General features: G+C 30.7%; 2 protein-coding genes across 4 annotated transcripts in view; one reads left to right on the top strand and one right to left on the bottom strand.

The window, feature by feature from the left end:
- The first annotated feature begins 3798 nt into the window (after nucleotides 1-3798).
- LOC132913878 (ubiquitin carboxyl-terminal hydrolase 8-like) lies at nucleotides 3799-10847 on the top strand. 2 transcript variants are annotated; one of them, XM_060972497.1, is made up of 12 exons: nucleotides 3799-4004; nucleotides 4694-5049; nucleotides 5190-5554; nucleotides 5623-6505; nucleotides 6644-6813; nucleotides 6879-7017; nucleotides 7100-7249; nucleotides 8139-8375; nucleotides 8613-8717; nucleotides 8812-9018; nucleotides 9088-9446; nucleotides 9764-10847. In XM_060972497.1, the coding sequence occupies exons 2-12, from the start codon at nucleotides 4789-4791 to the stop codon at nucleotides 9876-9878; spliced, it is 2991 nt and encodes a 996-aa protein (XP_060828480.1). In that variant the 5' UTR covers nucleotides 3799-4004; nucleotides 4694-4788; the 3' UTR covers nucleotides 9879-10847. The 2 variants fall into 2 exon arrangements, with proteins under 2 accessions (XP_060828480.1, XP_060828481.1); XM_060972498.1 differs by lacking the exon at nucleotides 3799-4004 and having other exon boundaries at nucleotides 4956-5095.
- LOC132913887 (peptide-N(4)-(N-acetyl-beta-glucosaminyl)asparagine amidase) overlaps nucleotides 10834-12781 on the bottom strand; it is a 53297-nt gene continuing 51349 nt past the window's right edge. For both annotated transcript variants that reach the window (XM_060972527.1, XM_060972529.1), the window contains 3 exons: nucleotides 12396-12570; nucleotides 11866-12285; nucleotides 10834-11776 (listed from right to left, as the gene is read on the bottom strand). In XM_060972527.1, coding sequence (XP_060828510.1) covers nucleotides 11204-11776; nucleotides 11866-12285; nucleotides 12396-12570 — 1168 coding nt within the window. In that variant the 3' untranslated portion in view covers nucleotides 10834-11203. The remainder of the gene's footprint in view (nucleotides 11777-11865; nucleotides 12286-12395; nucleotides 12571-12781) is intronic.

Genomic DNA, 12781 nt, shown 5'->3' with positions numbered 1-12781 from the left:
TTTTTTCGACGTTGATGAATCGTATCCTTCTATATTTCTGTGTTTTTTTTTCTTTTTTTATTTTCTTCATGTTATAACTCGTAAGTTGAGTTATAAGTCGTATACGAGATTTTTGTTATTGAATATTTGAATATAGTTTTGGATATCGAGATTTTTCTTCGAATTTTCGAATACGCTAAAGGTACACGCGAAGAAATAAATTTATTTGATACGCGTATGTTGAGTTCTTGAATTATTGTACAGTTTCCGGATATTGGAGGGTTCTCTTAGAATTTTGAAAGAACCAGAGATACAACGAAGAAACAAGCTTTTTACCTATGTATAATCTAAATTATTTTGTTGGTAATTAATTATCTTTAAGTGCCAAAATCTGCAGACGCACAAAAAAGAGAAAGAAAATGAAGAGTTAAAGACATAAAAATTCTTTTATCACAGAGTTGAATATTCTTGCGAAGATTATACATTCGATACAAACTGCATTCTTTACTATACCTCTATAGTATCTATTGATAAACAATGAATCGTTTCAGCTTTTTTCAAGGTAAAACAATTTATCTCGTTAATTCAGAAAGATCGGTTTCTCCTTTATGAAAGCATTTAGCAATCTCGAACGGTACGCTCCTTAACTACGTTTTGATCACAAAGTCGTTTCACGATATACTTTATAACATCGTAACACGGCCCGGAATTACGTATCTCATTATTCTTGTCTCGTACGCCGGCCTGTAACAGTCGTGTCATTAACTGGCGCTATTTCCGAAAAGTAAAATCTCCACAAATTCCCTTTTCAGCTACATTTGCGAATAAAATCTGAAATTCGTTAATAATAATAATGAAAATAATAAAAATAAAAGTAGTATATTTGTTCCTTTCAGCTCCTTGACCATGAAAAGGAAAATTTATCCTTAGTTACTTTGCACTCTCAACCGTGTGTTCTTCTGATACATATATTTACACATTCCTCTTATCAGACTAGAAATTCGTTAATCCTACTACGAATAAAATCTGAAATTTCTTAATTTTTCTTTTTAGAACGATTCCATTCACAACGACAAACTAAAATTTTTTAACGGTCAATTATTACTATGTGTCACTATGTGTCACAATATCCAGTGAAACCATCTTTGGCACTAATTGTATGTTTAAGACTGTACTATTCGTGCTGTGTATTAATTCTTCGCTGACAGTAAGCATATATTTATTTAGAATAAATGTTTCGTAATTTCTATCTACATTTACGCATCGATTTCAAATTGTACCTTTATAATCACGGTAGTTGTGTCTCGTTACTACACTGCGGGTTTCTATGCAGTTATAGGAAAGTGTAAAGTTACATAGAATATACATAGCATGAAAAGATATATAAAATATCCAAAACACAGTGCCTCCTATAATACTTGCTAGGTAAAGAAATTTTCTGCCAGAGTTCTACCTTTTTAATTGTATTCTAAAAAATGTGACTCTACAGTCTACTTGCGGTACTAACAATAATTTCAAAAAGTTTCGAACAATGCGCATGATATATTAGTATTCTGTGGTAAGTGTCCCACAGCAGATCGATACAAAACGTAACATTAGTGGTTTCAGTCAATGTTCCGTGTTACTTTAAAGTTCTGTCGATAAATCGTAGCGCCCTGAGGGTCGATTACCGATTGATTCGTCTTGCAGGATCGTCTTTATCCCCGGTCCTACTATGTCTTAGCTGGTGGACAGTATAAATGGGTTCGCTGTCCACAGGAGTCCGATAATTTGGCAGCCGAGAGGGTTGTAAGAGGGCTTTGACCAGTTTGTCAGCCACTGATGTACCTAAGAGGGTCCTTCGGCTACGCTACGTCAATTTGTCTTGCACCGTAATGGATAAACTCCCTACGATTTGTCACTGACCGATTCTCATTCAAAATCAATTGATCGCGAACACCTCTTTCGTGCATTCTCAATATTTTTTAATATTATAGGGATCGATATCGTAGTTATTTTAAAACTCATTTGAAAGTGAGGAGTGCTTTGTAATTACTTCCTGCTGCATATGTTCGATCATTTCCGACTCAATTATGTTTTTTCAACACGTTGTCCGTCAAATGAAATATATATGTTTTGAGAACACATTAGCAATAATGTATACATAAAAAAACTTTTCTTAAATTTAAAGTCTCAAAATTTTCTTAAATTCTTTTTGAATGGAAAATTTCTTATTCGAATAGTAAATCTTTTATTGAATGTTTTTTTTTTTTTTTACTATTCTAATAGAGCTAATAATTTCATTAATTATGTCATTGTGTTTTCGCTAAGTGTGTTGTATATGTTAATTAATAATGTTAATTTGCATTGACATAATTTTCGAAAGATACAAATTTTGGATTAGATTTTTTCGGACGCAATAACATAATTTTTCACATTAACTATGTTAATTATTTTAGCGAATACGAAACTCTATATGCATTCATTACATTTACCACATTTTCATATATTGATATTTATTACTACGTAATTATATGCAGTACGACTGTTGCAGAATACGGTGTAGATTTTGCAAATAATTCCTAAAAGCACTGGCATAATGAGAAAGATACGAAACGTGCAAAGAAAATGAGTTTTCATATGAAACGTGAAAGTAGAGTGCAATTAAAAATGTACATACGGTTTAGAGATAGCTGGAAACTCAATTAAGTATGAATTATTAAAAATAAAAGAGCTACAATGTAAAGGGTGAATCTGTACATATGAACGTGATTAATATGTATCAATTATATTTCGTATAATGCTTTATATACATTTCTACATTTCTATACCATGAAGAAATTGTTACTTTTTATTCATTTTTCTAAGTAAGTGCAATATGATTGTATTATAGACTGGTTCTCATTGAATGTTATCAGTATCTAGTGACAAATAATACAACTGTTATTTCGAAACTGCGTTATCGACCTATAGTACGAGTCTTTACAACAAGTTACAAGGAAAGGTATAATCGTTGATTAAGTACGGGATAAATGTAAATTTAAGAAATTATACGATAATGTTGAGAATGAAATCTAATTCTATAGTGATTCACGCACTTAACTTATCTCTATTAAAACAAATATTCTGAATTAGGACATAATATACGTATTAGAACAAAATATATAACAAATATAACTTAATTCTAACGTAAATAATATATAATTCATATTTATTTTTACAACATAATTATTGTATAAGCATTTCTTTTAAACTATTATAAATTAGTAGTTGCATTTTTTACAAGTCATGAACTGCTATCTACTGTGTAGCGAACGAACTACAACTTCGAAAGTTTTTGGATAGATGGCAGCACATGGCCTGTCCGTAAACAAGGAACGCAATTGTATCCGACAAGGACAGACATATGTTTTGTTAGACGAAGAGAGCGATATTGTGCGATAAGGACAGATATACGATCGGTGTTATACTTGGCCGGCGGTGTTAGAATTGGAGGGTTAGGGAGAAAATTATAAATTGCTGTTAAAGTATTTCGATTTATTAAAACTAATCAGTACAAAAAAAAGAACTACTTATTTCTCATATTTAATTATACTTTTAAGCAATCGAAACAATACGATTGAAAATGGTTCCATATAAGTATACGGAGTCTATGCATGTTAAACCATCTTTAACTTTATTAAATCTGATTAAATTTTACTACAGTAAGGGAGAAATAAAATTCTCATATTTATCTAAACGTTTCTTATATATATATATAATACAAATATAAATATAATAGAATAAAATATAATACGAAAAATATCGAATGTTCTTCCTGTAAAGTCCACGAGAAAGCGCTAATGTTGGCACAATAAACGTCACGTTACTAGGATGTAGCAGAGAGGTAGTAACGTCGTTCAAGCAGAAAATTTTATTGATGTTCAAAGTGTTTATTGAATTTTGACATTTCTATGGGTAAACAGAAATGTCGCACCACACCGTTTCTCCATGGCATCGTGAATAATATCATATTCATTTGGATCATGGACTGTAATGATGAAAAGGTGCATAACCAATTTCAATTACATTAGTGGTTTCTTTACCAATTATTCCAGTTTAATAGGTCATATATTTTCAACAGTATTTATAATCTCGTATAAATATTTTTACCATAGTATAATTATTTGTTTTAAAGTGTATTATTTTATTTATAAAATGTACTATTTTCTAAAATATTTTATTTTTTATAATTAGACTGGAGATGTTTATGCATTTTTGGAAAATTAGAAGTTATAAAAATATACAGAATACATATGTATGTATAAATTTGAAAGAAAGTTTGAGAATATCCAATATAAAGTACTTATTATGATATTTATTTATGCGTTAGACTGTTTGGGAAGTTTGTAGCTTTTTCAAAATTAGAAATTTTAATAAAATAATATGTTGTATCATCAAGAATTTTTTATCTCATTACTTATTAAGGTATTTCACTCCAGCAGTTTCATTTATTTGATATATCATTTATTCTAACTTTTACACATATATTAAAATGATAAGATATTAGCAGAATATTTTAAAACCATGCAAAATATTTTAAACAAATAAGTGGCAAAAAGTGGTCAAAAGATTTTCTTAAATTTTGTTACAAACAGTATAATAATATGAATTTGCATAAACAACAACAGTATAGTCATAATCTTAGTTCAGTAGTGTAGTCGTAATACATTAAATGATTTTCTTTACTTTTTAGGATACTATATAGATATATAGAAGATACTATATACAATAGTGTTTACTACACTATACAAATTAAATCTGAGATTTGTAACAGTGAAAGTAATCAAAATGTCTAAGAAAGTATCCTTACAATATAGCAGCATAAAAGATCTACAGCAAAAGACCAAAATCAATTACATTGGGAAAAAGCCCTCAGATATTTACAAAAGGCTCCCTGATATGTATAATCTGGCTGAGAATGCCAAGTTACAAGGAGAGGAAGAGAAGCAATATATCATGTTAAAAAGATGGATGAACTGCATTGATTGGTTGAAAACCACTCGAGAATATAGAGATGACAGAACATTCTTGAATATGCATATCAAACAGGTGGGGAGTGGCTATGCTTTATTAAACTTATCATTCACAAATAAAGGTATTCCGAATGTAAAGTTTTTAGGTGTTATATGTTAAAATAGATTTGGGACAATTGATCCGAGCAAATAAAACATTGTGAATGTGTCTTGCAGATCAATGAAGTAAAAAAACTACTTGCGGACTTGAATCAAAGATTAGATGCACGATACAAACTGCAGTTGAAAGAGACAACATCGGAGAAGATTAATGTAGAAAAAATGGATGTAGATAACGAAAGAGGAATAGATGCTTTTATGACTTCTGTTGATGGTCCTATAAAGTTACCTGAGACACCAACTAGGGATCCATTGGTCAGTGATAATGAAGAAATTATAAACTGTGATCAACTATTTCAATTAATACAAAAAGCAGATAGTAGATATTTGATTATTGATATCAGACCTAAGTTGAAATATGAAGCTTCAAGAATATTATCTGACAAATCTGTTAATATTCCTAATACCATAATAAAACCTGGGTAGGTGAACATTATTCTCTATATTATTCTAAAATAAATCTTTTTAAATAATAAATCTTATATTTTAGCAAATTAACAACGTATTTTGAAGAATATCTTCGCAAAGATAAGAAATCTCTAGACTTGTTTAAACATAGGGCAGCACAATATGTCGATGTTATAATCCTGACCGATTGGGATACATCGAGCAAAACATTGACGCCTGAAAACCACTTAAATATACTAAGGAAAATTTTAGAAGATTGGGATCCTGGTATAAAATATAAAAGAATTACGATTTTGGATGGTGGTTACGCGGAATGGTTAACTCGGTATCCAGCATTTACAACAAATCCTAATATTGTAGAGCCTAGTTTACACGACATTGCAGACGAAATATTAGATAACATAGAGTACCCTGAATTAATACACTTAGACGAGGAAGAAAATATTATTAAGTCACGTGAAAATAAACTAATTAAATTAAAGCCAGTAAATAAGAACGAAATCGCGTCGAAAGGTAGCATTACGAATGATAAAATGTGGTACAAACATATGGACTCAGAAATAAGTAACAATATTACTATGCGCCCTAAGAATTTTATGAATAGTTCTATTGAAGCAGATAAAGTCCCCAAAAGCAACACGAGTTCACGACAATATGATAATAATTCGTTGAATCTTCAGCATAAGAGAACATCGAATATTATTAAGAAGAATGACATGAAACCAATAGTAGATAGAAGTAGCAAACCAGTTTCCTTGGACACTTCTAATTCAGAATCGAAAGTAGTTTTGAAGTTAATGAAACAGTTAAATGAGTTGGCAAAGAATAAACAGGACTTGGATCAAGAAATCTTAGAACAAGAACGCACTTTGTACATGCAACATGATACTAAGTACAAAGGTTCGAATGAGGAGGAATATATTCATAGTAATGTAAAGGCTTTGCACTCGAAATTGGAAGATAAGGTATTGAATATGCTTAAATAACAAATTATGTTTGTTATATACCTAATAAACAATTATAACTGATAAAACTAATCGAGACAAGTAACCAGTCTTTTATATAGTGATTACATGCTAAGAATATAATGGGTTTCCTTACAGCAAAAAGAATATAAGAAAATCGAAGATGAACTTACCAAATATTATGGAAAAATGGAATCAATTAAATTTAATCCTACAGAGGAAAACGAAAAGGGCAATCTCGAGTTCACCCTAGCTTTACTGAAACGGCGAATGAAAGATACTTCTGCGGAGCGAAAAAAATTACGAGAGTGAGTACACAAATATAATATTAAAAGTTATTTCATTTATTAATTATACATCTTTTTGCCAATAGAATATCTATGAAAAATAATTACAAAGAATTATCGATAAAAGAGAATGAAAATAATATCCACAAGGAACCTCTGAAAATGGATAGTACATCAATGGGAGGAAATTTAGAGCGTTCGTACTCCAGTCCAAACTTATTACAGGTATCTAAAATTAGTTTACAAAAGAAGATTTAATTTAAAAACTCGATAACTTAATGAAAGTTTCTTTTTATAAATCGCTCAGTTGATGGATCGTAAAGCACCGCAAGTAGACAGAAGCTCGAAGCCACAAGTCTCGTCGTACAATCATAATGGGACTTATGGTGATAATAAAATGTCCCATTTGAGTTGGGCGAATCGGGAAGAAAGAATGACACCTGTTCATGGAAGTGTTGTAAGTATCAGCATAGCATTAAAAAGTTGAAAAAAACGTGATAGTAACATAAAAAAATGTTTAAAACAACATTAGTGGACATTCATTACCTCATGTTGTTTTGTATGAGATTCCATTGACAATTATAATTGTTGACAGTCACGTGTTTACCGTCCACGTGGATAAATCAGAATAAGACATACTAAATGTGCAATTTACGAAATACAATTAAACTTTATATTAATTATTGTTTTGTTACATTAATACATAAAAATATACTACTCATTAGAGAAGATAGAATGAAAAAAAGTACAATTTAAAACTTCATAATAGAATAAAATCGCGTGATTTTTTGTTTCTGTGTGGCAAATAAACACGTGAGCACAAAAACATTTTCTACCTGCATGGCTTCTAAATCCAATTTAGTTAAATCTTCTCGAAGTAACGCGTCACAGATATGTATCAGTATATGTCTGACTATCGTCACCAAACGCTACTACGGCGAAGTTCATTAACAAAACTTCAATTAAACTCTAAGATCGCGCGAATGAGTGTCGAATACATTAGAATTAGCAAGATTATAATATAGAATAATTAATTATGATCGACCTCGTCTTAAAATACGTAGTAAATCATGTAATAAATAATTTATTAACAAATAACGTGTAAACGAAAGATGGTAAATTTGTCTAGAAAATTTGTACCGAATTTCAATGTTTATTATTTTAAAAAGGTAATTGATAAACATTGAAGACTTTACAAGACAATAAAAATAGACATAAAAGAGAATAAAATTCTTAATTTTCATTATATAAAAAGCTGTTAAAAAATAATTTTATTTAAAGAAGAGATATGTGCCAATAAAGAATAAAGTATTTAGTATAGTGTCTTTCTTGTTACTGTGTTACAGTATCCAGGCATTACAGGGTTAAAAAACTTAGGCAACTCGTGTTACATGAACAGTATTATACAGTGCTTAAGTAATACCACGCATTTAGCCAAATACTTTATGGACAATTTGTACGCCGATGACCTAAATACTAATAACGATAACAATACGCAAGGCCAGGTTGTGGAAGAAGTAGCTCAAGTGATTAAAGCACTCTGGAGAGGTCAATACAAGAGCATATCACCACATGATCTTAAGGTCTGATATTTTTATTTCTTCTATATAAATAAATCAATAAAAAATATTCGTATAAAGATATAATCTTTTATCTTTCTCTAGCTTCAATTTTTTATATTTTTTAAATTCGCTTTCTGTAATTGATTTGCACTTAAAAAGTTGTATATTATAATGCGTGATATTTATTTTCTCTTTTTATTTATGCATATTGTACTTTTAGATTCATGTATGCTCTAATAAGTGTATTATAATTGTTAGATCGCCGTGGGACAATACAAATTACAATTTGAAAGTTACGAACAACAAGACTCTCATGAGTTCCTCACTTTTCTCCTAGATTGGATGCATGACGATCTAAAAAAGGTAACATCTTACCCTATTACCATTAAATACTAAAATAAATTCAACAGAAGTTAAATTTTTCATTGTTTATAAAATTTTGTTCTTGTATTTATAGAATTGTAAAGTGCCTCTGGAAATGACAGTCGCCGAGAAAGCCTGGGATAAAGCGATGGATTCCCAAAAATCCATAATATCAGACTTGTTCTTTGGACAATTAAGGTCTACTATCACGTGCAGCTTTTGCAAGCAAAGTAGTACCACGTATGAGATTTTCAATAGCTTGACAATGTCGTTACCTCATGCCAATCGGTGTACATTAAACGTAAGCTTCCATTTTCCAATTTAAAATTAATTTTTTGCTGTATATTAAACAGGTTCATTAATTTTATAGGACTGCATTTTAAAATTTGTAAGTGGACAGAAGGTAGTAGGATGGAAGTGTCCAAAGTGCCAGACACCTCGAGAAGCTACGAAGAAATTTGATTTCGTAAAATTGGCGCCTATTATGGTTATACATTTAAATCGTTTCGCCGAGAGTGGTGGATGGCTCGAGAAACGAAACACTGCTGTAGATTTTCCACTCACAGATTTCAATTTGAAACCATACTTGGTGGCGGATAGTAGCAGTGCTACAATTTCGAATATTCGCAGTTATAATTATAGTTACAGTTTATATGCAATGTCTAACCATTATGGGACCATGGAAGGCGGCCATTATACGGCCTTCTGTAAAAACGCGACCCAAAATAAGTAAGTAAATATTCTTCTTTAGCCTCATATTCATATTTATTCTTTATGGAACTTCAAAGTGATAATTGGAGTAGTAATAAGGCAATAGTAATATTCACACAAAGTATTTATTACAAGGAAGAAAAAGAAAGGTATAGATTCATATTAAAAAATACAAAAGTTTGTTATTATAAATATTAACTAATTGTAAATTTATTGCACATTTGGAGGAGTTATTTGATTTTAATTAACTTTCTGAAAAGTGGAACTGTCTCCTTAGTGCACTAGCCGTTTCAATTATTAAAATTAATAACATTAATCATGTGGTTTCTTTTCAGGTGGTATAAATACGACGATCAAACAGTCACGGAAGTTACGGTGAATCAAGTAAGGTCTCAGAACACCAATGCCTATCTCTTATTTTATACATCTTTCTCGAGCAACATTATGTAGTATTAATACAAAGGGCTGACTTATTACTTAAGGCCATGAATGTTCTATGACGATGTAGATAATTGAATATTTTTTGTATGTACATGTATGAAGTGTATTAATTATGCGAATGTATACACACACAAACACACAATACTACGACGTCATGATGGGCTTTATTGGTGCTGGGATACGTTAAACAGTATGTAAATAAATAGCGTTGAACTGAAATTTATTATTTCGGTAGTATTGAAATTATATCACGTGATAACAAAATTAGTGAAACAAAAAAATGATATGTTATGAAAGAAAATTGTATTTAGGACGCATTGCAGCCTGTTGTGATTATGCGTTTCAGTAACGTTGTTACACTCAGTACCTTAATATGTTGTAATATAAATATTTTATGTTGAGCTTGCATTCTTCAAACACGAATGCAACACGTTCCTCATTCAACGCAATAATTTTATTATCGACAACTTATAATTTTGTTAATTTACACATTGTATAAAGTTATTTATAATCATTTGTTCATTGTTCTTGTATTATTTCAAGGATAAACAAACTATTCAGAGCATAAATTTTGTTCCAATTGTGTATATGTTGCATGAATTCGACAACGTATTATGTCAGCATTTTGCAACTTATTTGCAAATTCAATAAGATACAACGACTTATTATATGTAATGAGAAATGCAAAGAAAAGTAAAAGTAATAGGAAAAATCAATGCTTTTGGAGCACATGTAAGCAACTATATAATAAAACAGTTGTAAAATACTGTTTTTATATGACATTCGATGAATGTGTATAGAAAAGAGAAAAAAGAATAAATATTTGAAGATACAGTGTTCATATATTATCAATGCTTACAAAATTATTGTTGAATAATTGTGTAACATCTATCGGATACGAATATCTCCAAAAAGTGCCATCACTAGTTCGCTTATTTTGTATATGAAATAAAAATTTTCAAGCTTATGAATTCACAAGCGCTCATTTTTATTTGCAGTATAAGTTAACAATTTAATCTCATCATTTTATTGGATAAACACTGTTAATTGCATTACGCAAGTGTTTTCGAAATTTTTATCGTCTAATTATACAATATAATTTAAACGTGTATGTATATTTAAAAAAAAAGAAGATATTTTAAATATGGAATGTTTTTACTCATTTCACAACTAAATTTATTGATCTTGATATATTCTTTCCATAGAGATCATATTCATTAAGACTTAATATGTTATTTATGTAGTATTATTAAAAGAATCCGCACAACTTCAGTAAAAGCGTTTATACAAACCATGAGGTTTTTCGATTAAATTATACAAATTCAATTCTAGAATTACCGATTTTCTAGTTCGATATTGATTACTAAGGATTTATCCACTTTGCAGTCTATATTTTGTCGAAAAAGTTGTGCGTGTTGCCACGCGCAATTGCCTTGACCACCGGAAACAGTTACCGTGAGAATTAATTTCACTGCTCCTTTCAATTGATCCGTACGATAATCAGAAATATCGCTAATAGGTAAAATTACAGACTTATTTTGATTTGCATTGTCAAAAATCGCTTCTACTTCCCACGATACATTAGCTTCATAAAATATTCTTATGGTAGCTTGTAAATGAAACGTCCTCACGTACAGGTTTGGTTTCGTGACTACAAAGCACCATTTTATCTTGCCAGAAGTAGCTTCTGGAGAACGAGCTATATAGGTAACCTTCCAATCGTGCTCCTCTTTACGAAACATTCCACCTTCGATCTTGTTCGTTCCATTTTGCCAACCAAATATATTCGTTAATGCCGTACCACTATTATCTGTTATCATATATACGTCGTTAACGACAGAATACTGCAAACGAAATGCCTCTCCATAGTTTGAAATGTCCCAAGAATAATTTTCTTTTGGTTTCGACTGAAAGATTTAATTAAGAATTAGTTTTTATCTTGTGAGTTTTATACATATGTGAATCAATTAATGTTAATTAGAAAGTGATTCCATACCTCAGAAATTTCTCCTCGCGCTAATCTCCACTCATAAGAACCAGTAGATCGTCCTCCATAATTCTCATTGTCATCAGAATTTTTTTTATTGGGCACATGAATCAATTCTACAAGTTCTAAAAGTCTTCGTTTTATCACATATTGCCGGCGAGTGGCACTATAGTTTGGGGAAGATTGATGATATTTGTTCAATGATTCAATGAACTGTATCAGTTTACTTTCACAGGAGATATCTCTTCTTTTCAGCACTCCTAGCATATTACGCGTATATCTCCAAGTAACATCTTGCACCTCGTCTTTTGAATAAGCTATTACATAACTTAGTTTCTTTTTCCAGCCCTTTTCGTACATCAACGGCCTGTCCATGACATCTTCGCATGGATCTAGATGAATCCATCTTTTTTCGTGTATAGACCATACCTAAGTTATTAACATATTATCCTTGTGTGACCGATTTCCATATTGAAATGAGTTAACGAGTACTTCTGCACATATTTCCCATTTATGCAAGGTCAGTGATCATTACACACCTCTGTCCAAACGTGATCTGTTTCATCGTGTACACATCTTGCATCGTATCCTAGTGTTCGACACAAAAGCGTGAATACGTTCACCCATTCTCCGCACCGTCCGCGTCTTAGAGTTAACAATGGTTCCGGATCGATATAACGAGGGAATTTCACCCGTGTTCCACATTTAGTACATCTGGAATGATATTTAACAATTATTAAACTACGTTCCAATAATAATCGCAGAACTTTTTGAAAAAAGGACATTGAAAGTTTTAATTTCAAAATTAATATTAATTTCTTTCTGTTAGCTATGTTTGAATTGAAAATTATAATGGCTCTTAAAGAATATATATTGCTCTTGTTCTATTTATAAAGTTTAATTAAATCGTACATTCGACATCTAT

The sequence above is a fragment of the Bombus pascuorum genome, chromosome 14 (assembly GCF_905332965.1).
Source record: "Bombus pascuorum chromosome 14, iyBomPasc1.1, whole genome shotgun sequence".
NCBI classification, from domain to species: Eukaryota; Metazoa; Arthropoda; class Insecta; order Hymenoptera; family Apidae; genus Bombus; species Bombus pascuorum.
The sequence above is the reverse complement of the archived record's forward strand: the minus strand, read 5'-3'. Positions and strand labels throughout refer to the sequence as shown.

Bases quoted from the DNA above. Each gene is read 5' to 3' on its own strand.
- LOC132913878 (XM_060972497.1), top strand. From the start codon at position 4,789: ATGTCTAAGAAAGTATCCTTACAATATAGCAGCATAAAAGATCTACAG. The intron at 7,018-7,099 runs GTATCTAAAATT...TAAATCGCTCAG, and splicing joins CCAGTCCAAACTTATTACAG to TTGATGGATCGTAAAGCACC. The intron at 7,250-8,138 runs GTAAGTATCAGC...ACTGTGTTACAG, and splicing joins CACCTGTTCATGGAAGTGTT to TATCCAGGCATTACAGGGTT.